General features: G+C 53.9%; 8 protein-coding genes across 8 annotated transcripts; 3 read left to right on the top strand and 5 right to left on the bottom strand.

Annotated features, from left to right (window-relative positions):
* Positions 1 to 7187: 7187 nt before the first annotated feature.
* Positions 7188 to 8955, bottom strand: J7T55_013432 (uncharacterized protein; the record flags this gene model as incomplete). Its single annotated transcript, XM_053141225.1, has 2 exons — positions 7188 to 8496; positions 8582 to 8955. 2 exons carry the CDS (start codon positions 8953 to 8955, stop codon positions 7188 to 7190), a joined length of 1683 nt encoding a protein of 560 aa, XP_052995773.1.
* Positions 8956 to 9741: 786 nt separating this feature from the next.
* J7T55_013433 (cell wall protein) lies at positions 9742 to 10455 on the bottom strand (the record flags this gene model as incomplete). Its single annotated transcript, XM_053141227.1, has 1 exon — positions 9742 to 10455. The coding sequence occupies one exon, from the start codon at positions 10453 to 10455 to the stop codon at positions 9742 to 9744; it is 714 nt and encodes a 237-aa protein (XP_052995774.1).
* Positions 10456 to 11774: 1319 nt separating this feature from the next.
* Positions 11775 to 12542, top strand: J7T55_013434 (short-chain dehydrogenase reductase sdr; the record flags this gene model as incomplete). The annotated part of the gene is made up of 1 exon (XM_053141228.1): positions 11775 to 12542. One exon carries the CDS (start codon positions 11775 to 11777, stop codon positions 12540 to 12542), a length of 768 nt encoding a protein of 255 aa, XP_052995775.1.
* Positions 12543 to 13421: 879 nt separating this feature from the next.
* Positions 13422 to 14858, bottom strand: J7T55_013435 (cytosolic nonspecific dipeptidase; the record flags this gene model as incomplete). The annotated part of the gene is made up of 1 exon (XM_053141229.1): positions 13422 to 14858. One exon carries the CDS (start codon positions 14856 to 14858, stop codon positions 13422 to 13424), a length of 1437 nt encoding a protein of 478 aa, XP_052995776.1.
* A 632-nt stretch (positions 14859 to 15490) lies between these two features.
* J7T55_013436 (uncharacterized protein) lies at positions 15491 to 16921 on the top strand (the record flags this gene model as incomplete). The annotated part of the gene is made up of 1 exon (XM_053141230.1): positions 15491 to 16921. The coding sequence occupies one exon, from the start codon at positions 15491 to 15493 to the stop codon at positions 16919 to 16921; it is 1431 nt and encodes a 476-aa protein (XP_052995777.1).
* A 472-nt stretch (positions 16922 to 17393) lies between these two features.
* Positions 17394 to 19139, bottom strand: J7T55_013437 (vacuolar sorting-associated protein; the record flags this gene model as incomplete). The annotated part of the gene is made up of 1 exon (XM_053141231.1): positions 17394 to 19139. One exon carries the CDS (start codon positions 19137 to 19139, stop codon positions 17394 to 17396), a length of 1746 nt encoding a protein of 581 aa, XP_052995778.1.
* A 975-nt stretch (positions 19140 to 20114) lies between these two features.
* Positions 20115 to 21510, bottom strand: J7T55_013438 (uncharacterized protein; the record flags this gene model as incomplete). The annotated part of the gene is made up of 2 exons (XM_053141232.1): positions 20115 to 21299; positions 21355 to 21510. 2 exons carry the CDS (start codon positions 21508 to 21510, stop codon positions 20115 to 20117), a joined length of 1341 nt encoding a protein of 446 aa, XP_052995779.1.
* Positions 21511 to 21897: 387 nt separating this feature from the next.
* J7T55_013439 (histidine-6) lies at positions 21898 to 23639 on the top strand (the record flags this gene model as incomplete). Its single annotated transcript, XM_053141233.1, has 2 exons — positions 21898 to 22020; positions 22086 to 23639. 2 exons carry the CDS (start codon positions 21898 to 21900, stop codon positions 23637 to 23639), a joined length of 1677 nt encoding a protein of 558 aa, XP_052995780.1.
* Positions 23640 to 23753: the final 114 nt, after the last annotated feature.

Consider the following 23753-nt stretch of genomic DNA (forward strand, 5'->3'; position numbering starts at 1 on the left):
TGAACCAAGATTTTGAGTCGTGAGGCTCAGCTGGACAGCAGGGGCACTTCCACCACCACCAGCATCTCCAACGCTATGGAAACTCGGGGCAGACTTCTGCAGTGTGGGTTGCAGCTGTGCCTCCCTCCTGCTGACTTGGCTCGACGCGGACTGATTCAAACGATGCACGCCGTCCTGAGTCAAGGGGGGCGACAAACCCCTCTACCACTGCCCTGGGACCTTCAATCCATCTACCTGAAATCTCTCGTATTGATATGAATGTGTCAGGCCCTTCAAGGATTGCGCGAATCCAGCGTTGCTCCAGTTTGTCGTGTTTCGTTTCAAAGTCCGTGCAGAGGTGACGATCCAAAACACCGGTGGCGCACGGGCACGGCAACCCCTGGGTCCAAAGTGTAACCAAGGACTGACACCGGCAGAAAGGCGTAACGGTGGCTTCCTCTGTCAGTCACGACAGAATCGGTTTTCTGAAGCCACCTCATATCTCCGAGCACTCCAGCCTGTTGGCAAAAGACAGGTTGCGGGGTCTGGGTCGTCGATCGACACCCCTGTCACCACCCTACGTTCTCGACTCGTCGAAGGACGACGCCATGCTAGTCCTCCCGCTTCAGGCAAGACGTTTCATCGAGGAGGATTGTGCCGTTGGCTGACCCCCGGTCTGTTCGGTGAGCAAAGGTGGTTTTTTTTGCCATTTGACGTATTCTCTCGTCTGCCACCGACCATTATCATCCATCAGATGACCCCCTAGCCGTGTCTGAGAATGTTGTGCTAGCCCCTCGAAAACGCCGAGGTAACAATACCAGGCTCGCATCCCCTCGCTGGTCTAATCCTCCTTGACGGGAAGAACGGTCCGCGAGTGGGAGCCTGTTGGCAGATCAAGTTGGAATCCTTCGGTGCTGGAGAATGGTTCAAGGCGTTGGGTGGGCATCAGGCGGTCAGATATCGCTCAATCTCTTGAATGAGTATTGCTCGCGAGTTGGTGTGTAAGATATCCACCATCTCAAATGACTGTCAAAAAGGCGTTGGCGACAGCTCAGATGCGATGGTCGCGCGCTTGACAGCAACAACACCAACACATGTGCTTCGCTTACGGCGTCAAGCGCGGCAGCGGACTTGCACGAGGGAGAAACCTCCAACAAAAAGTCCATGATGCGTCCAGGTTGACAATCCTCGATCCATCAGATTCTTATTTTCCCAGGTGGCCGCGCAGAGTTGGCCAAGGTGATATAGCGTGAGCACTGGCCTGATCCTTCGCGCATTTGGTTATGCATGTTGGTTCTTGGGGACGCGCGGTTTGCTATATGTGCTATATAGGTATCGCAATGCAACGCCACGCCGTATGGACGACTGTTTTCGGTGAAGTGGGTTGCAAATTTTTCTCGAAAAGGAACACGACCTGAAATCCTATCCTGAAGACTGGATCACTTTGTAGGGTACATTCTTTAGGATCAAGGCACAAAATGAGGCGGAGTGGTTGCAGGTGTGAGTCGCATTCACATCTTCATATCCTCACCGCTCTGAGCCGTTTATGAGAGAAAGACGTATTATTATTACTGTGTACAGATTTGATTAAATGAGCCATGCTTTGCACATATGTACTTCCACGAGGTACCTACGACCCCTATGCCGGATATCTTCCTCCATGATGACCATCAAACTTTGTCGTCGTACGAGATTTGACTGCCTTGAAGGGTCTTCGAGTCAATAGTGCCGCCCGTACTTGGTGGGTTCCTGTAGAGCTTTTTTAGTATCACGTAGGGTAGCAAATGGCAGGTCGTGCCCGCCGTGGTGGTTGCTTGCTTGCTTACCTCCACTTCTCGTCAGCGGCACCGGTCACGGAATCGACAGCCGTGGTCGCCGTGATGGGTCCCAGCGAGTCGAAGCTGGCTATGGTGTTCAAGCGGTAAGGGATGGCCCCGTTGTCGTTCTTGTTTTGGAACCTGCGCTGTATCGGCGCCATCATCCGCGAGGCCAGCACCGTCTTCTCTGTCTTCTTCTTCCAGGCCAAGACCTTGCTGAAGCCCGCGTGCAGGAACTTGCTCACCGCAGGCAGGGTGATGACAATATTACTGGCGGTAAGCTCGGCGCAGGACCAGACGAAAGTCGGGGCGAGGGTATAGGTGATGTCGCGGTGGTCGCTGAGCTTTAAGAGGGTTGGAGCCCGGACAGAAGCCACGCCGATGACGCTGGGCGAAAATTGCTATTTAGTCTCTGCAGTGGAGACAGACGAGAGGAAAACAGAAAGATGAATGACTTACATCAGTCCTATGCTGAACAGTAAACAAATTCCGACTTTCTTTGATCCACTCATCTGCAGGGAGCTAACTATGGGGATCGGGATGAGGAAAATTATGATCTCGGCGGCGATATTGAAAGCTGTCCCAGAAATAGCGATGTTGGTGATGCTCAAACACTTTCTCTCCTTAATCTCGAAATCGTAGACCGCCGCGACTGGTTGGCATTGGAAAATTGTTAAGAAGGTCACAACCACTTGTGATATCACCAGGAAGGCAATGCCACCGTACGCCATTCTCTTGGTGAGCATATCCGGGAAAATGCGTATGTAGAGGAACAGCATGCAAAGCTTGATGAGGGTGCTGTGAACATGATAGATGACCTCCGTGAGATAATCTATTGACAGCAGTGTCAGATTATCACATTCGATGAGCAGTTCCTGACAGACTGACAGACTTACAGTATTTGAATACATCTGTGTACGAGTGTTTGAAATCGATATCGTAGATGTGCTTCCCCAGTCCTTCAATGCTCACTTGAATAGTGTCAGTATGGGCACCGAAAATGGGAACATGTTGATATCCTTACCCAGTATGGCGATTGCTAGCAGAGGAATCATCACAATCTGTCAAAGAGACATTTTCGTGAGTAATGGTTGAAACAGAGCAGGTTGATTCCGTTCGAAGCAACTCACAGCTCCTAGGATCTGGAACCAATCATCGACCCACAGCTTGTTGCCAGAGAACCGACGGGCGACAAGCCTCAGGATCAGCATCGAAAAACAGACGGATCCGGTCATGATTGAAACGCCCCACACAGTTGGGTTCAGAGAATTATGAGGGAGCTCGCATAGTTGCGCCTGCAATCGAGCCAAGGCTGCACGCCCTACTATCAGCGCTGTTTGGCGACGGATGGAAATAGGGGTGTAATTTACTGATAGAATCTTCCATGGTACAATTCCCCAAAACACAATTTGCTGCTTCCTTTGTGACGGCTTCACTTTGGCATTGGCAATCAATGTCCGTAAGTGCACATGGTCCAGCCGGTGCGCTTTGTATCACACAACTCAGCTGATATCTGTTAGCCATTTGGGAAAGTCTCTTCAGGGTGGGCATCAGGAAGCCAACTAACTGCACACTCAGGAAGACCATAGACCATTTTCAAAGCATCGGGCAAAGGAATATCCAACGCTTGTACCGCCGCGAAGCTAGCCAGCACACAACCGAAGACGTTTAGGAGCTTCATCTTGTTTCAGACCAAAGCAATTGTTGTCGTTACCAATCGTTGAAAGCCCTCAGAATTCAGGATTCAAAAGATCTCTGAAGACTGGCTCATCTGGACAGAGACAGAGACAGCCCGGTAATAAATATTCAATTGCCTCAAAGCCTCCGAGCCGGGCGAGAGCCCAAGCCTTCCACAGAGGCTCGCGTAATAGTGCCCGTCTGTGCAGACCTCAGAGCGTTCTCGAAGCCACCTAGACATGGCGATTACGGTGTAGTCTCTTGACACTTGCGAACTTGGCGGCTGGACGTGGTCTTGGAATTTCGTACCGTGACTGGCTGCCGACGGCCAATCCTTTGATCTCAAAGGCCCGCATTGACCTGGTGGCCATGAAGACTATCCCGCACTGGAGTAGTCCTATTATGAAGTGCTAGCGATGTTTACAGTGGATGGAAGCCTCGTGGAGCAAGCGTGCCTGCTAAAGCCGGCCCGGGAAACTTTCGACCAAGGGCGATCGTTAACTAGCCGGTCTCCCACTAACGTTGAACTACACACAACTTGTCAGGGCGCAACTGACGCGCACGGTCTCGGAGCGGAACACCACAAGAAAAAGATAGCTGACCAGGCCGCCGGACATGTAGAAGCCCATCTCATGGCCTTCCCAGGTCGGATTAATCTGCGGGGTCTGCGGCTGACGACCTCGGGACCGAGCAGAGACAAACTGATGGAGAGAAGTTGAGCTATGCACAATACAGTATGGATCAACCACCAAAATGGAAGACCTTCTAGCACCTGGCATATCTTATTATCCCGAAGACCATTCCAGAGATATGGGGTATTGAAGGAATCGATCATCTCAACGTCCCGCAAATATTGGAGGGAGTGAATCTTATTGATGGCTATCATATGTTCCTAAGCGTTTCTTCAGCTGATTGCTTCAGACGGTCTCTTCAGCGCTCCGGAATGCTGAGTATGTGCGTGTGCACGAAGGCCTGTGTATCATTTTCTCTGGAGAAGCTTGCTTCCGGTCCTAGTCACAGCCAGTCATCATCGTCGTGCAGACCGTAGCCCTTGAAGGGTATAAGCGCACCACTCTTCTTCCACCACCAGTGACTACCGCAAGATCGGCAATTCATATGTGGGCACCCGCCGTTCTTCTCAATTGCTTCGCTGCATTTCGGACACCGTCGAATGTCTGCCGTCTCAAATAGCTTGACCATGTCAGGGTCGGATACACAATCCCCGGTGTGCTTAGGCGTCCGGCACTTTGCACAGCTCCACAGGCCGCAGGAACGGCAGAGGATACCGCCCCCGCCTCGCTTTGACGCGGCCAGCCGAAGCGCCTTCTCGTCGAAGCCCCCTATTAGTTTCCCGCAGTTCTTAAAGTAGGCGCAGAAGAAGGGGTGGGCTGTGTCTCGTGCAACGAGCATTCGGGAGTAACGCTTCATGTCGTTTGGGTCGGGCTTGATGCGTGATACGATCAGGTCCACAGGGACTCGCTCGAGGCAGCAGGTGTAAGGTTCGAGTGAGTTGAACGCAACTTTCCAGCCGGCTATGTTGAAGCAATCAGTCAATCTTGAGGACTTTGAGGGATAAATTAGGGTGAGCCTACCGTTGAAACAGGTGATGCAGTAATAACAACCGCAGGGCAAGGGAGCCATTCGAAAGGCAAGGCCCTCGTCCATGCAGACAGTACAGGTCGCCTCCGCAGCGATGTTGCTGACATCCAAGTCATACCAATTTGTCCACTGCAGCTCGTCTATGAGGCTGGGCTTGACGTCCTGTGATTTTGTTGGATCAGCCACGAGCAGCATGCCACAATCGTCTAGAAGAGCGCTTCGTTCTGTAACATATTCCATGACTTCGTACATGCAGACACCTCCCGGCTCGAAAAGCTCGTGGATCGCCAAAAAGACCAGAGTGCAGATGTTGCGCTTGCGTGGAGGCAATTTGTTCCACTTGCTGACTCCCTTGAACTCTGGCGGCTCGTCGGGATAAGCCAAGGGCAACACGATATTTAGGGAGACCTCCTCCTCGAAGTCGGGGTGGAGAGGTAGCCGCAGCCTCGTTCGGATCTTGGAATTGCCATTCTCGCTGTACGTCGTTTCAATCTCCCATGTGCCGTCACCGTAGATGGAGTTGATGACTGTGAGCTCCTCCTTGATCTCATCGGATATATCAACAACCTCGAAATCCGTTGTAAAACTTGGCACGCCGATGAATTTCAACTGTCCATCCCCAGACATTGTGTTTTGTGCCGCCGCGATGGAATGAAAAATGGCAACTTTGACCTTTTGTTGGCTGGGGGCAGAATGGCAATCAGGTAATGATATGATGAATGAGCTGAGGTCAATTGGTATGTTGGAAAGCAGTGGGACAGGAACCCGATGTTCTGCCTCAATGTCCAGGTACTCCGTAGAAGTAGTTCGGATGCCGCAGTAAACCCCGAGCAGCAACTTGGTAAGTGAATTGGGTCGTGCAAACAATGTCCAATGAACTTCCAAATGATTATCATTTGCCAAGAAAATCGGTATCAGTTTGAAGTATCCTTTGAAAGTCGTGTTTAGATCGACCAAATATTTGATAAAGCTATGCAGACAATTGTTGGTGCCTGAAACGGCCATGCAGGCCTCCACGAAAGAAACAGACCTACCTAGGTACGTAGAGACGTACCAGTGCAGTATTTATCTTCTTTACTTCCGCGGCTGTGCTTGCACTGCTCCAATACAAAAGGTTTATTTGCACATTTCAGGCTGCTGTATCATTTGTAAGTACAGAACCTGGCCTCAAATCTTGCCGAGTGACTCACTGGGTCTGGAACAGATTGGGGCTTAATTCACCTCAACCAACGCAGGATTCAGCCATCTTTTAGTAGGTGCGTTGACATGTCTGCAGGCTCTACTTTGGCGTCAATTATGAAAGGTAGCACTGGCGTTGTATGTGCTTCGGCTTCGAAACTGAAATTATGGCTATAGAAAATCACATTGCCAGTCGTTGAGCAAGCGGTTCAATCCCAATGTTCTGCCCAGAGGTATTGCTTGAATTCTCCAGAATCTAGACCGTCAATAGACCAATTATTGATAAACCTTTACATTGGCCACGAAAAGGGGTATCATAGTGTCGCAAGTCCGACTCGGTTCACTTTATCTGCACACATGGATGACATGCACTCGAATCTGGAGGCGGATTAGGAGCACCTGTCCAGAATATGACTATGGTGCCTGATTTGAGTGCTATTAATACCTCTGTGTGTTGGCAGCTGAATACTCCCCAGTCTGGGGTATTCACTTGAAATAGAACATCATGCGACCGCCTAGCCACCAACAGAAGGATACTTATATCTGCATCTCTGCGGTGTCATTGGATTCTGGACATTTTCGAGTATAGATTTTTGCTTTTGAAATCAGATGTGTCAAAAGTTGAGATTACGCCAGCTTTGAATTTCTCTAATTCATGATTGAGCATATCATACTGTTACTTACAGGAGCGTATAATGAGGCGAGTGGTCTGCCGTAGCTGGTGCTGGCCGCCCAGCTATGACCGCAATACCTGGTCGCCGTGAATTAATAGCTTCAAAAGCCATCGCAAGGACTCCTAGCACCATTTATGTCTGCTACCGTACCAGTAGCTCCCTCAAACTCATACCAAGGACCGCCCGATGGGATAGAAACAGCCTCTTGGTTTTGGTCGGCATCCCGCCAACAATGCGCCTGAAACACTGTCCTCGTTCCGGCTCAGATTGGCAGAATTTTCAACCGGGAAGTCTCCACATCGAAGCTCATGCTGTCTAGGATGCTCCCTAAAGGGAGTTTAGGATGCGTGCGGCGTAGAAACGCAACCACGGAGGCGCGATTGCTTCGGCTTACTTGTTTCAAAACACTCCGAATGTTATCTTCCGTCATCTCGACATGACTGTTCTTTCTGATGGCGTGGTATAGTCCGTATTTCTTGTATCTGCAGCAAAGCTCCAAGGCTCTAGAAGCGCCGCCCGGTGTGGTCAGATTCTCAGGACCCATGTTGTCAATCAAAACCCGCACCAAGGTATCTGGGCTTGGGATGATTTCCAATACGACTGATAGCAAGCTGGGGGTGTCGTCAAGCAGTTCGACACCGTGTTCCAATAGTGCTTGAATCTTGTCTTCTCTCAAATTCCCAGAGTTGCCTGAATTTGGACTTTGACAAAGTGCGTATTGGAACGCGGACTCTCCATGACTGTCTCGCAAATTGACCTTGGCCCCCCTTTCAAGTAGAAGTCGTACCGTAATTGGATCCGAATACTTTATGGCCATCATCAGAGTAGTCATGCCCTCAGTCTCACGTAGGTGTCTTGCATGAGTCCCAGAAAGCCTCTCGTTGATGTCGATACCGTGGTCCAGAAGCATCCGTACGATCTTGCGTCGACACACGTCGTATCTTTCCCCGGCGCCAGAGGAAAAGTTCTCTTTCGTACGCAAAGCAACGTGTAGCAGAGGCAATGGCAGCAGAGGAGGTACATTTCTCCAATTCTGACGATCTCGCTTAACTCGAGCCACTTTCTCTCTATGAACCCACGGTTTTGCCCCAGAATTCAAGAGGGTGATGGCGGCCTCAAAATTGCCAACGACTATGGCACCATACAAAGGCGTCCAAAGAGGCTCATCGCCATCTGCACCATCGGGGTCCGCCCCGACATCGAGAAGTGTCTTGATAGCAGCAAAACCGCTCGGCTCCTTAGTGGCATAGTGAAGCGGAGTCTCTTTTTTGGAGTCTCTAACGTTTGGATTGAAGTCCAAGAGTGTCGATAGATAGAGAATTGTCGAGGTCAGCCCTCTCCTAGCGGCAATGTGAAGAGCTTGAATTTCCAGGCGTTTGTTTGTTTGAACAGAGGCACCGTGAGACAAAAGAATCTTGGCTATTTTTTCCTGAGAATAGCATATTGCGATGTGGAGCGGTGTCCAACCAGGTACTTGCATGAAGGTCCGATCGCATTCACAAAACCGCTTTGAACCAGGTTCGATATTGGCACCTTGTTGTAGGAGCCATACTACCACGTCATCGTGGCCGCTACCGAGGTGCAAGATTTAGTCAACACTTTCATCTGCTGTTTGTTGAAAGTGCATGTGGAAGATGAGATACGATATGGACTTACCTTCGCACAGCCAGATGGAGGAGTGTAAACTGCATCGCCGTTCCTGCGCCACAAGCACCCTTCTCAACGGAAAGCATGTCGCGAAAGTCTGAATCCCAATGATAACGACTGTTCCAGAGCTCGTCGATGAGATTTGGTCGTGAACCAGTCTGTGTTTCGTAGAGCCGAAGGAGAGTATTTAGACGACCAGTTTTGGCAGCCCAAATTGCGGCATTGGCATTTTGATGATTGATGTTGTGTTTGTAGAGATGTGGATTGAACCAGACATTGAAAATACGAGCTGTCAGAGCGAGAGCAGCGAGTTCGCGACAACCAGACTCGACAGCGATGTTTCTGACGATCTCGGGCGGAATGCGGTAGATTCCAGGCGCCATGGTGGGCAGCGTACGTTTGATTGTCATACGAAGGGATGAGACGTGTTGGAGATGTCGGCTGCTCTTGGTAACGGCACAGGGTGCTAGAGATTGGTTTTTGCGTGTAGTGAGCGATGGGAAGGTACCTGGGCCCTTGACTTTTCAAATTTAGCACGAATCGGTGCTTTCAAGTTGAGGATCTGAAAAGATCAAAAACGGAAGTGGTCCTCGAAATAGGAAGCAGGGTTACTCCCCAAGATGCTCACACACATTTGTTGCGAACCCTTTCCCATGAGAAAGCCCACCCTGTTTCGTAAAAGCTCAAAGTAGTTGAGAAAGTCGCGAGAGGCCACAAATGGAAAACACATGGAGGAATTGCACAAAGGATGTATGTTGCAAGACCGTGGACGAGAGGGGCCACGTTGACACCCAGCTTCAAAGCCAAGGAGTTGCTTGAATTTCCCACTGTGAGGGTTGACCACAACCCACTGGCGAAGGTTGTTGGTGGGAAATAGAAACACGGGCTGCAACAGCAATGGCCTTCCAGTCAAATATGGCTAGTGCACATTTGTGCAGCTAGACGAGTGCAAGATGGACACGGGCACGGTCATCAGGGAAGGTAATGTTTTCGATATGTTCATTCTCAGGCTGCAAGCAAGCCCATATGCTGATATATTACGTACATGTCTAAGCTGAAGTGTGACCTAGAAACCAACCTTGAACACCTCGGGCGCTCACACCAGGATATCGTGCCGGACGCATCGCTCCTCATCACCTCCAATCAAGCTATGCTCTCCCCTATCCAATTTATAGCATCAACAGACCAGCAACAGCCGCGACAACAAAGCCGAAAGCACCAGCAGTGTTGACGTTGGCGGCTGACTTGCCGAGGGTGCTGCTAGAGCTGGACGAGCCCGAGTTGGTAGTCGAAGTGCCGTTGGTTGGGCTGATACCAGCACCAGAGCCACCAGAAGCGTTGGTGCAGTTGCCCGTGGCGAAGTTGCCAGAGACTGCGTCCAGCTGTGCTGTGAACTGGCCAGTGAGCTGGCCGGCGATCTGCTGGATCTCGGCGGGGGTCTTCTGAACGGTGGCGTCGATGAGGCCCTTGGCGGCCGTGCCGATGTCCTTGGTCTGCTGGAAGACGACGTCGCAAAGGCTGGCCTGCTCGACTGCCGACTTCTTGGCCGAGAGATCGGTGCTGAGGCTCTGCGCGGCGGTCTGAACGGGGCCCAGAGATCCCTGCAAGCTCACTGCGTCGTTGGCTGAGATGGCGCTTGTTCCTTGAATTTGTGTAGTGCCTTGGGTCAGGACGTTCTTGAGGTTGCTGGCGTCTGTGGCGAGCTGGGTGAAGCTTTGGCCATTGAAGGCCTTGACGGTTGTGTCTAGTTGTGTGAGCGCATTTTGAGCGTTTGTGATGACAGTCTGGATCGTGGCCACGTCTCGTTTCTGTGGGAGAGTCCAGTCGTCGGCGAAAACAGAGGCCGCCAGGGCGAGGGTGGTAAATGTTGCGGTGGCCTTCATTGTTGCAGGTTGTCGTCGAGGATCAGAGAACAGAGTTGCTTAGTCGTTCCAGAAAATTGAGCGCTGCTCGTGATAATGAAGAATATGCGTATATTTGTAGTGATGATCAACATGGGGATCAAAGGAAAAGCTTTATTGAAGAGAGTTGGGGGTCAAGGCATATAAGTGCCATGGCCAAACATCCACATGCCTGCAAACCTAGGAACCGCTCAGGGACTTGCCTGAATAGGAAACCAGAGGAGAATTCACTGCTACGGTTTGGATCTGACACAAGTTTCGGGGGGCCGTGGTCTTGGCAAGGAGCAAAGCTCTATTGTTTCCGCGCTCAGTGGTATGGCCTCAAGATCTCCAAACCCCATCTGATCAGCAACTCGCATTGCCCAATTCGCTCGGTGTTTCAACAGCACCAGACTTCGGACGAGTGCAGCTTCATGACCAGAATTGGCCAGCGCACCCGTCGCCACAGCCCCTCACAGATTCGACTCATCTTTTACCGGCCAGGTATGTAAAACACAGTGGCTGTGTGAAGCAACCAGATGATGGCCATGACATGCCGGATTGGGATAGAAAAGGAGTTCGAGCAAGCTTCAGGGAGGCAAACTTGACAGGCTTGGCTCTTCGCCCGTATGTTCTCGTAGCATAGATGTAACGCGGCTACGGGCGAGGGCGACGAGAGAGCCGAGTTGCGCTTGTGGGAATTGAGGCAACTTTGGAATGATTTGTCTTTCACGCACGTGTGACATGTGTGCTACATTGAAGGTTTACTTTGGGCGAATATAGGCGCCCGACTATAACTGTGACCATGGGAAAAACTATCTGTCCGCGATTTGAATTTTACGATTGGATTGCCGACATATTTAGGTTGATTGCAAGGCGTTTACCCACCTTAAAAAGAAGTTATTTTCAACGTGACTTACATCGACATGCCTGCACGCTATCCACTGGGACGGCGACGAGGTTAGGTCCAGAATGCGTGGGGTTCCAAGGTTTGTTCCGGGAGCTAAGCAGTGACCACACAAGATGTTATTTATCAACACGGCTGCACGGTTCGGGAAGTGCCATTCCCTAGTACGCCGTATGATCGCCAAGCAGGATCTAGGTAGATCATACCGTACCTAGCTCACTCGCAGATCAAAGTGCCGCGGTAATATTTGAGTAACTAGTCTTGTTCGATGACGTCGGCTCTGGCCATCATCGCATGTTGGACTATGCCATGAACTGTCCGCAACAAGTCTTCCCCAGTCCTGTCAACCGTCGTGGGTGAAACTTTATTCTCTATAATCAGGCCAACACCCAGTGGTTTGCAATTTACCTGTAATATGGCACCGTCTGGCCTTGCGATAATCATCGGCGCCGGGCCGACCTCCGGAGCCGGCGTCGCCCGCGTGCTGGCCCACCCGGCACGGGGAAACCTCGCCGTGGCCCTCTTGGCCCGGAACGCAGACAACCTCAACAAGGTCCGCGACTCGGTCCGCCAGTCGTCAGACGGCGGGCTGCTGCACTCGTTCCCCACAGACACGCAGCCGGACAACCTCCGCCAAGCGTTCAAGGACATAGCATCCCATCCGGACTTCTCGGGGCTGAAGCTCAAGCTGGCAATCTATCACGTCAAGCACAGCAGCAAGGGGCCCTTCCTCGACAGTACTGCCGAGGACTTCGGCGCCAGCCTGCAGACCTACACGACCGGAGCATTCACATTCGCGCAGGAGGCACTAAAACTCATGTACGCCCAGCAGGGCGGACAGACCCTCCTCGCTGATACGGGCGGCGCCAAGAAGGGGACCATTATTTTCACCGGGACGCTGGGAGCGATGAGAACGAACGAGGGTTTCGCCGCTTACGGCGCAGGCCGCGCCGGCGCCAGGATGGTCGCCCAGGCCGTGGCAAAAGAGCACTCCAAATACGGCGTGCAGTGCGTGCACGCCATCGCCAACGGCGGCATTGTGGACGAAGATAGCGAGGACACCAGGAATGGGAAGAAGATGAGCGCCGAGGCCGTGGGCAAGACGTACCTGTGGCTGAGCGAGCAGGAGCCGGCGCTGTGGGTGCATGAGCTGGACTTGAGGCCTGCGCAGGAGAAATTTTAGAAATATTTCTGCCTCGGCGAGTGCCTTATGGAGTGCCTTGGGGAGTCAGAGCTGTGGTTGGCGAGACCTGAGCCTCGAGGACGATGTTAGATGCCTGTGACGCTCAATTCGAAACACTCGACGAGCCGAGCGTACCGTAATGGTCTGTGTGCTTCGCTGTCTCCAACTGCATCGCGACAGTATCAGCAATGAATGTAGCAAGCATTCGCGTGTTTGCCACTCACAGCGTGGGCTCATCGTCATGTGTCAATTTCAAATATGTGTGCCTCGGGACTCAAAATCTCTTCGAGCCCTCGAACTCGCCCCTGAGGCAGTCAGAAGCCGGATGTGAAAAGATCGGACGGCATCCTGCTCGCAAGACATCGAATGCCCAGAGTACCAATCATCGTATGATGCTAGCCTAGCTCGAAACCAGCTAATTGACGTGAGACGAGGGCGGCGCTTACAACCCCATCGGCCAGAGCGATCCGCTTCAGTGGTGCCGCTGTGTCAATTTGAATAGGATGAACTTGGTACAGTCCAGGCTTTCAAATCTTCCAGTGATTTTCTCCTTTAGGCAGATCCCAAGACAATAATACCTACTGCACTTGTGAATCGGACACTCCACTTGGAGGAAGAGGGTTTCATTTATAGCACTATCGAAAGATACTGAGATCGGGACCAGGAAAGGGATGAAATGTAAAGTTTGCCTCCCGCTACTCAACACAATTTCTCATGCGGAAAGGCCGTCATCGCATCATTGAACCCTGACTACCAGCTTGTCTGTCACTTGTGCTCGGACGAGGCGCAGAATTGGAGAAGGTAATTGACATGCTTTCATTTCAATTTGATTTGCTTTCGGAACACTCGAGACTCAGTTACAATGCCAGACTATGTGCCTCAGGTCGTGGGCTCAACGGCAACGTAATGCAAGTAAGCGCCCAGCAGCTTGATGCCCTCCACATAGTTCCTCTTGTCCAATTTCTCGTTGATCGAGTGCGCGCCATCAGTTGAGCTTCCCATGGGCAGTAACAGAACATTCTTTCCAGTGGCCTGCTCGAACGTCAAGGTGACGGGGATACTGCCACCCTCACGAGTATAGTCGGGCTTGACGCCCCACACCCTCTCCACAGCCTTTGCGGCGGCGCTGAAGTTCCAATGCTTGGGGCTCGCTACCCACCACTTGCCGGTGTGTTGAGGGTATACCTTCAGTGTGTTCTTGGACTTCAGCTTGGCAAACTGCTCGTTGACGTACTTCTCGACGCACGCGTTGGTCTTGTCGATGTCCATGTCCGGCACGGTACGGATGCTGAACTTGCCAATGACCTTGGCGGGGATAACGGTCTTCGCGCCGGGGGAGAAGAAGGCGCCTTCGATACCGTGCAGAGACAAGGATGGATAGCGCCACCGTGCCATCAGAGTAGACTTCTTGTCCTCGAAGATGGTCGTCTTGCTGCCAAGCGAGGCGTGCAGTGTCTCCATGGTGAAGCTGATGTTGTCATAGAGCGTGGCCTCCTCAGCAGTGACCGCGGCTACTTGCTCCATGATACCGGGGATCTGGATCTTGCCGTCGGTGTCGACCAGCGATGCCATGATGCGCGTCAGATCAGTCATTGGCTCCTGCGCTGTGCCGCCAAACACACCAGAGTGTAGGTCAGCACCAGGTCCTGACACCTCGATGTTGTAGTAGTTGCAACCACGCAGGCCGTATGTCAGGCAGGGCTTCTCGGTGCCGAGCCAGTAGTTGTCGCTGATGCAAACAGCATCGGCATCCTTAAAGTACTTGTCCTTCTCGGCCATAATGAAGTCATCCAGACCGTCTGAGCCATACTCCTCCATACCCTCGAAGCACATCAGCAAGTTGACAGGGAAATCAACGCCGGCCTTCTGGTGCGCCTCGATGGCGTTGATCCAGCCCAGGACAGGTCCCTTGTCATCTGTGGATCCACGACCGAGCATTCTCCCGTCCTCTGCGACCTTCAGCTCGAACGGCTCAGTGGCCCAGCCGTCTGACTTCTCGGCGGGCTGAACATCGTAGTGGCCGTACACGAGGATGGTACGCTTGTTCTTGTCGTTGCCGTAGCGGGCCACGACAACAGGTGGGAGGTCGAGGTTGTCCTTGCCGTGCTGCTTGCCAAGGGGACGCAGCTCGACCTCAGCACCGAGAGCCTTCAGCTCCTTCTCGAGGAAGTGGGCCATGCGAATAACGTCTGGTCGACGAGCATCTTCGGCAGAAATGGACGGGATGGCAACCGCAGCAGCGAGACGGTCAATGAATTTGGGGGTGAGGGCGTCGACCTGGCTGAAGAAGCCGTCGAGTTGAGGAGCACCAGCCATCTTGCGAGCTTGGTGTGCGCGGATAGCTTCGGTGAGGTAGCTTCGAGACTGTGGGAGGAGGCGGGGTCTTGATGGACGAGAACAAGCTCCAAGAATCAGGCCTGGGTCTGCTGTTCGTCTGGTCAAGGTGGACGACAGTCGAGAGAGTGCTCTTGCTGAGCCACACGATCGAGGGAGGGAGGTGCGGGGCATTTGAAATGGAAAGCTCACCAGAGGAGGATACTATCGGCGTAGCTGTTTGCTGAGGGGCGAGGTGAGCCGAGGGGTGCTTGATCGACGGCTGTAGGTCGACAGGGGTGGGGGTCCCTTGCTGCCCTGCTGACAGTCCCCGCCCAAGCAGGCCCCTTGGTAAACGTCCATCAATCTTATCTTGCTCACTTAGACCATCTACAATTACATACCCTCCTATTTGTTTTCAATTTCAGCTTCTAGCCTCTTCACGGCAACACAGCTGTGAGTGCATACTACTCCGTGCCCGTCTCGACCACCTTGACGGCGCTGCTGCCTGGAGATAGTTCAGCTTCCCTTAATGGCGCCAATATATACAAGTGTATATAAATGTGTAGAGGTCTACACGCCGAAGTCAGCGTGCTCTCTCCTCTGTTGCCTCCTTCCTTCAATCTGCTCTTACCATGGCCCCACGAAAAAATTGTCTACATAAACAGCTCACCGTGGAGGTGTCCGCTCATGCGGATGAGGCTGGCTTCCAACAAGTAGACTGGAGACAACGATACGCTGCAACAACCCCCTCTGGTCGTGCTCCGCCCAAGAGCCGAGCAACATCCAAGCCAAATGGTGATGAGGCTCCTGAGGGTCAAAATGCCAGCACACTTACTTCTATATTCCCTGCGCCGCTTGTCCTCCCAGGGGATGATCTAGCTCTAGACCCAGCCTCTCCACCTCAGAGTCTGGCCTCCTGGCTGAGAGGCAACTATCGTAACAAGTTCACGCCCGACCGGAAGACGCTATATGTCGCCGACGTGCCAGCCGTGTCTCAAGATGTCGACATGGTGAACCAATGGACGCAGAACAGCTTGGTGGGCAAGCATGCAGCAGTGAAGGGGAAAGCAGACGCTCTGGACAACCTCAAGCCGCCAAATCCAGACGACATCCGAGACTACCTCGGGGCATTTTACCACGGGATGCCGGTCAAGAGTTTCAGCCAAACGCTGGAGTTCACGGCATGGGAGACAGGGGAGAAACGCCGAACAAAGAAGGACGCCTCGTCGTCCTTCATCGGCCTGCGTTGCGGCTCTTCCTGTACTCGCATCCGGGCGAGGCCTTGCCCGGACGGCACATTTCCCTACCAACTCAACCTAAACGACATCTTGGATGCCACCATCGCAGCCCTGCCCGACGATGCTTACGCGCTGCTGTTCCTCGTCGACCACGACCTCTACGAGGATGACGACGACGACTTCTGCTGCGGCCGCGCATACGGCGGGAGCCGCGTCGCAGTAGTCTCGTCGGCGCGGTACAACCCGGCACTGCTGCTGCGCAGCGAGCTCGACAGCATCGATCTGGCCCACACATGGCCAGCATCCCACTGCCAGTCCTACGTCTCCAAGCTGTGCGGCTTGGCGCCAGGGCCGACGCGGGGCAAGAAGCGCCGCCTGGACCAAGACGAAGACAAGGCCGCGGCCTCCCCGCTCCACGACGCCGTCCGCGCATGCACCAGCGTCGCCGCGCGCAGCCTCGAGCCTGGTTCCCTCGGCGGATTGTGGCTCTGTTTGCTCGCACGCACTGCCTCCCACGAGCTGGGCCACTGCCTCGGTTTTGGCCATTGCGCCTATTATGCGTGTGTGATGCAGGGCACAGCCGGCATGGCCGAGGACTGTCGGCAGCCGCCGTACCTGTGCCTCGTGTGCCTGAAGAAACTCACGCACGCCGCGAGGGAAGCGGCAGCGTCGCCCGACTTTGACGAGACAGGGTATGTGATAGGACATTACCAGGCTCTGGCTGGGCTCTGTGAGAAGTGGAAGCAAATCGGCATGTTTGCAGGGTATAAGGCCTGGTTGGATAACATGACAGGCCGGCTGCGGGATGCTTCTCTCAAGTTGTGAACGTTCATTGTGCGCTCATCCCATTGATGCGGTTCCAGTGCATTTCCGATCGAACAACAATTCTTTTCGTGTATTCGTGTGTCTTATTGATAATTACGGTGTATGCTCTGAACTGCTCTTGTCTTCTGATAGTAGCTGGTGTGGTCTAAGCTGCATTCCTTTCAATGAAATCAGCTGTGAAGAGTGTCCAGCAGATTGAAAGAATGAAACTGCAGACTCCATATAGGCATGTCGTATGACTTTGGGAAACTTCTACAGCTCGTCGTTTGTCTTGACTTACGCAATTTGGAAGGTCACTTTGCCAACAGGACAACGGCCGGCTACCAGCGGTTGATCACTGACGCAAGTACAGAAGCAGAGCACAGGAAGTTTAATGGTCATAAATCTATTTCATAAAAATGCTTAACTGCTAACATGGGTATCACGGCACATCTCCTTGCGCCGATGTCTGTTCTAGCGTGCTCTATCGCCTCTAATCGTGCCAGCTACTCTTCCGCCCCTCATCGATACTGTAAAGAATGCGGCACTTGTATCTTAAGCACACCTTTTCTCGCCCCAGGTTCTTGAATTTGGGCCCCATGGGTCCCGTGACGTAATGGTATTGCCCAAACAACCGCCACTGTCTGTCATCACCCAGGCCGTACAGCTCGTCACCCCAAGGTCCGTCGAAGTGGAACCATGAGGTCGGCGCGTCGGGATTTGACGCCGCCGGGGTCAAGGACGTGGGCGCGATAGCTTGGCCATCGCGTTTGCGGAGGGTCGTGTTGGCGTGGGCTTCCATGACAGCAGGATCTACTGGGTAAGGAGTTGATTCGTCCAGTATCAGTTCTTTGTTTTCCGCGCCTTCGTCGTCCTCCGGAGGTGGTGGGGCCTCTGTGTGGTTGTAAAAGTAGGCGTAGTTGTTTAGCGACGGGTCCCAGAGCGGTCCGCGATCCGTCTGGTCCTTGAGCATCTTGAACGGCAGGACATACGCATGGTCGCCAGGGAAGGCATACATGGCGTGGCTGCCCACTGCCGAGTAAATTACTGGCCTCTCAATGATCTCGCTGACACCGTTGATGGTGGCATTCAGCCTCCTCTTCTCCAGTGCGGCCCACGCATAGGCCTGACCGCCCGCGTGCTCGCTCAGGAACATGGCGCGGGGCACGCCATTCTCAAAGCGTACCATGCAGTGCTCCCAGTCACCAACGTGGTTACCAAAACGCATTTCGAGCACGGTCTGGCCCAAGTTATAACTGTAGAAGAAGAACCAAAATGCATCGACGATGCCTGAGCCCTTGTCTACTACGACTAGGACAGCTGGCGCGGCCGAGTACCCGCTTGAATCGGGTTTGTGGCCAGGCGTGCTGGGAGGTGGAGGGAATGGCTTTTGTGGGTTGTCCCCCGAGAGTAACAGGCGACGACGAAGTTTGGAGAGCATATCCCTCCTCTCGTGGTCTTGAGGAGCAGATATGCGGCGGAGCGGAGTATCCTGACTGACATCCCACCATGTCGTATCCTCGTAATTCGAAAATTGGCTTTCTTTGTCGGCATCGCGACCATCGGCAGGGTCGACTCTTACTTCGTTGTCGCCGTTTTCTTGGTATGGCTTCGGCTTGCCAACATCGTTAGACAGCCACTCTGGTCGTTGCTCGACGTCATCCTGGCTTGTAAGGAACACGAATCCCGGTACACCGTTTAAGTCGTACATGTTTGCCAACGAGACGGGTTCCGTCATGTTGACAGGCTCCTCGCCGATATAGGGAGTCATATGGCGGACATGTTCAGCAATGTCCGATGGCCAAAAGTGCTCCTTGGAGTATAAATGCACAAGAGGCGCATACTTATGGACATAGTCGGGGACGTGCTTCAGCTGTCTCGCCCCTGTATGCAGTCGCTCGTCCTCGCTTGATTTGTCGCCTATATCTTCCCATCGAGTGAAGGCTGGCTTCTCATTTAGAGTCCTTCTTTTTAACTCTAATTCGACTTGATAGTCAACCCGGGGATCCCGCGGTCTGACGGGGTCGTCCCAGCGCATATGGTGTAGACCGCAGACACTTAGCCATCTGCAAGCCTGCCGGTCTATCCAATACGGCGAAGAGCTCACCCATGCCTTGTCACGCTTCTCATCTTCGGGGCTGGGTGGCGTGGGGTTGAGAGCCCTGGGTACGAAGTAGGTGACGAGGACGAGAGTAGCGAGGAAGGCGACCACGAGGACAGCGCGGCGGAGGTGATACATCACGGCGACCCCGGATTCTAGGGGATAAGCCTTTGAGGAAGTAACAGTGAATCGAACAGAAGGAAGACCGGTGTCGAGGCGGTCGCTCTTCGGAGCGGTGGTGGTTCTACTGGCGGTTCAAGGGAGGTTGGTGCGGAGGGGGACCATGGCAGTGTCTCGGACAGGCCTGGGGCTGCGGATGGCAAGTGGAGGATGCTGTCTGTTCTAGAATGGAAACAATGAAAGAAAGGATGGTGGCTAGCACATGGTGCCTATAAAAGCGTTGTACGTGGAAAAGTCGACTTGGAACAGAAGTGAAGAGTGCGCGGATTTGATGTTCTAGAAGGAAGTTGGCACAAGAAGACTACCAGGTCTACAACTGAACGAGCAATGGTCCCTGATGATCGGCTTTGGGCAGGTGGGCTGGCTGGGTGCCTAGGTAGTGACATGGGCCCTGAGTCGGAACGGGGGGTGCATCTGCAGGCTGATGCTGATGCAAGATGGGAAATGTCAGAGTGACTGACTCTCCCATGTGGCGAGTGCGGGGCAAGCGGGTACAGGAGACCTCGTCACAGGCCGGAAATAGATAAAGAAAGGCCAAGCCCCTGACAGAGAGGGAGAGAGGCCCGTCCCCCATCCCACACCCGCCCCTCCACCACCAGTCCACCGATCTATCTGGCCACACATCTGTCCACGCGGTCGGACAAGGCGACGGGAGTCGTTGCAACCATTGCATTAGGCATGTACCACATAGCCGTTTACTGACATGGTCACTTGCAACCACGTACTCAGATAGTGAACCATTGCCTTGTCAACGTGGCTCAGGACGGCTGTCCATTCGAGACATAATGATCAAGTTGTACTTCACAGGTAATCCAGGAAAACAAGTTTGGCCAACTGCCGGTATTCTAGCCTATACAAAAAACAAAAAGGGGTATCATTGACTGGTTACTTTCACCGATTTATCGCGCGATGATGCCGGGCGACAGTCCAGCCCTAATCCTCCGCCTCGGAATCCTCATCTACCTCCTCTACACCGTCTCCACCAACACCCTCCAAGTCGTCCCATGCTCCTGGCGTCCTCGTGGATGCTTCTCCAACCTCGTCTTCGCCCTCAGTCTCGGGGTCTTTCTCGCCAAACCTGACCACCTGTTCCCTGGTCGCCCATCGATTCCCACGCTTCTTCCTCGTTTTCGGCCGAGCCGCTCTTTCTTCCATCAACCTCAGCTGCCTTCTCCTGTCCCTCGCCCTCTTCTTTTGCAGCTGAGCCTCCTCAGGGTCGTCCTCCGCATCCACAAAGTACCTTGTAGTGTCCCTCGTCATGGTCGTGACCTCGTCCATTTCTCCCCTCTTCCGCTTGATGGCCATTATGTTCTCCAGAAACCTGGCCTGGGGCTTTCTGAACCCGTGCTTGTCGAATGCAACCGGTATTTCGATGCCTGATTCTTTTCGTAACTTTCTGTAGCGGTCGGGGGCCTGTCGGCGCTGGGGGGCAGCTGTGGTGGTGGGATTCTTGGGTTTGAGGTCCGCAGGCGTGGTGAGGATGCGTGCCGACGACGCGGCCATGAGGTCGACGTCACCGGAGAGACTGCGCAGGTAGGGCAATCCGCGGTCCGCGACCTCGTCATGCGCGCCAAAGATGAGCTCAGTGCCGATATTGCTGGCCCAGCTGCCCGAGAAGATGCGCCCCTTGTAGGACACGACCGGGCTGTCGGAGTGCAGGTCAAGCACTTGGATCTCCCCAACGCTCTTCAACTTCTTGCTTGCCTGGGGCTGCACCATCTCTGTTGCCTCCTCTGTTGGTTTCGGTGACATTCGCACGGCGGCCGGTTGCGATGCGCCTCTCAGTCGGGGATCGATCATATCTTTGTCGCCGTCTCCGCCATTCTCGTCCACGGTCTCATTGCCGTTCGCTTCAATTGTATTGTCCCCTCTCGTGTTGTCGTTCTCGACGTCTGCCTCCTCATCTTCTCTTGGGACGAGGTCCTCATCATCCTTGTCCTCCTCGTCCGCAAGCAAGATCGCGTTGGTCTTAGTAGGACGGAATCGCGTATTCTTGTTCGGGTCTGCGTAGACCGGATTGAACCATTGCCTATAGCCGCCTCGATTTTGTGAGTGGAATGTGTCCTTGACCTTCTCAAACATGCCCGGATGCGACAGGTCCATGGTCAGGTAGTATGTCTGTCTGCTTGTCAGTCGCTGGCCATATTCACCGTCATAAAACGTCATGGTATACCTCTGTCTCCGTGGTGGAGTACTCGAACTCCCAGTCGTCCTCATCATCAATCGGCCTCGACGACTTGGCGAGAGGAAATGAGGCAGCGCTTTCGGGGTATGTCCCCGGCCAGCCGATCGGCTGCTTAGCAGTCGGCTCAATGACTGTCCGAACCATTTGCGCGTGTTGAAAGCTCATGCGACTCCCGAGCGAACAGAAGGCGCGCTCATATGTGCAGTGTAGGAGCTCGAGGGTGCTCGGGAAGCACCAATGCGAGTCCAAGGTAAATGGACCTCGGAGCTGGCGTCCCTACAAACTTTGGCGGTCGTAGGTGGCAGAACATCCCTGGCCGCGGGGCACAGGGGTAGCCCACCCCTGTAGCTCTGGCCCCTGCAGCACTGTAGATCACCCCTCCAAAGTGACGATACCGGCTCAGATTAAGAAATTCGATATGAAAATGGGTGACTCTCACAAGTTTGAGTCACACTCTTGCATGGTCACTCTTGTTCCCTTTTGTGACGCTTTTTTTCTCATGAGGTACATGCAATCATACCAATTGCAAAAATGCCTACCGTCCACTTGTTAGACTACGTCGCCGGCAACGTGCGAAGTCTCGTAAACGCCATCGAGAAGGTTGGCTACGAGGTCGCATGGATCAAGACTCCCGAAGAGGTCAAGAATGCAGATGTACAAACCACCCCAGTCACCCCGGTAGTTATCATTAGCAAGTCCATACTGATGGATGTTCTCAGACACTCATCCTCCCTGGCGTGGGCCACTTTGGCCACTGCCTCAAACAGCTTTCCTCTGCGGGCTTCCTGCCCCCCATAAAAGCTCACATCGAAGCCGGCAAGCCATTCATGGGTATTTGCGTCGGCATGCAGGCTCTGTTCTCCGGATCTTCCGAAGACCCTGAATGCCCTGGACTAGGCGTCATCACTACTTCGCTCTCCCGCTTCGACGACAGTGACAAAGCCGTCCCGCACATTGGCTGGAATGACGCTGTAGTGGAGGGTGGCGCTTCCCTTTGTGACCTGAGGCCTGGATCCAAGTACTATTATGTCCACAGCTATCGCTGTCCGTACGAGAAAGGAGATCTGGAGGGCCAAGGATGGACAGTGGCGACGGCGACCTATGGGGGTGAGACATTTGTTGGCGCCGTGGCCAAAGGCAACATCCTCGCGACTCAGTTCCACCCTGAGAAGAGCGGCGTCGCGGGGCTGAGAGTCCTCAAGTCCTTCCTCTCCGGCGAGGGTGCAAAATCCCTCGGCCAGGCGCCCCCACAGGCTACGGCGGTGCAATTCAGCGGAGGCGCGGTGCCACAGCCGGGCCTTACAAGGCGAGTGATAGCCTGCCTCGACGTGCGCACGAACGATGCGGGCGATCTGGTTGTCACGAAGGGCGACCAGTACGACGTGCGCGAGAAGGGCGCCGACCGTGAGGTCCGCAACCTTGGAAAGCCCGTCGACATGGCCAAGAAGTACTACGAGCAAGGCGCGGACGAGGTCACATTCCTGAACATCACATCTTTCCGGGACTTGCCGCTGAAAGACCTGCCCATGCTAGAGATCCTTCGGCTCACATCCAAGACCGTGTTCGTCCCGCTGACCATCGGCGGCGGCATCAGAGACACAATCGACCCGCTCGACGGCAAGAAGGTGACCGCGCTGGACATCGCGAAGATGTACTTCAACAGCGGCGCCGATAAGGTGAGCATCGGGTCGGACGCCGTCACCGCCGCGGAGGAGTACTACGCCGCGGGCAAGAAGCTGTCAGGCACCACTGCGATCGAGCAGATCTCGGGCGCCTACGGCAACCAGGCCGTTGTCGTCTCGGTCGACCCGAAGAGGGTGTACGTGGCGTCCCCCGAGGCGGCAGGCGCCCACGCGCCCAACACCATCAAGACGAAATACCCGGGCCCAACCGGTGGCGAGGAGTACTGCTGGTACGCCTGCACCATCAAGGGCGGGCGGGAGACGCGCGACCTGGACGTCGTCCAGCTGGCGCAGGCCGTCGAGGCCATGGGCTGCGGCGAGATCCTGCTCAACTGCATCGACCGCGACGGCACCAACAGCGGCTTCGACCTCGAGCTGATCCGCCAGGTCAAGGCCGCCATCAAGATCCCCGTTATCTCCTCCTCGGGCGCAGGTAACCCGGGCCACTTTGAGGAGGTGTTTGCCGAGACGACGACGGACGCGGCGCTCGGGGCGGGCATGTTCCACCGCGGGGAGTATACGGTGAGAGATGTCAAGGACTACCTGGGCAAGAAGGGCTTGACTGCAAGAGGATTCGAAGGGGACTTGTGATGGGCTCGTTTAGATCCGTGCCTTAATTGGCCTCTCAACTGTTAACCATAAAAAGAAAAAAGGAAGCGAATTCTGAGAAAAATAGAATCAATAGAATTGCTACAGCATCTACCT

This window comes from Diaporthe amygdali (assembly GCF_026229845.1).
Source record: "Diaporthe amygdali strain CAA958 chromosome Unknown NODE_8_length_1307975_cov_65_857355, whole genome shotgun sequence".
Lineage (NCBI taxonomy): Eukaryota > Fungi > Ascomycota > Sordariomycetes > Diaporthales > Diaporthaceae > Diaporthe > Diaporthe amygdali.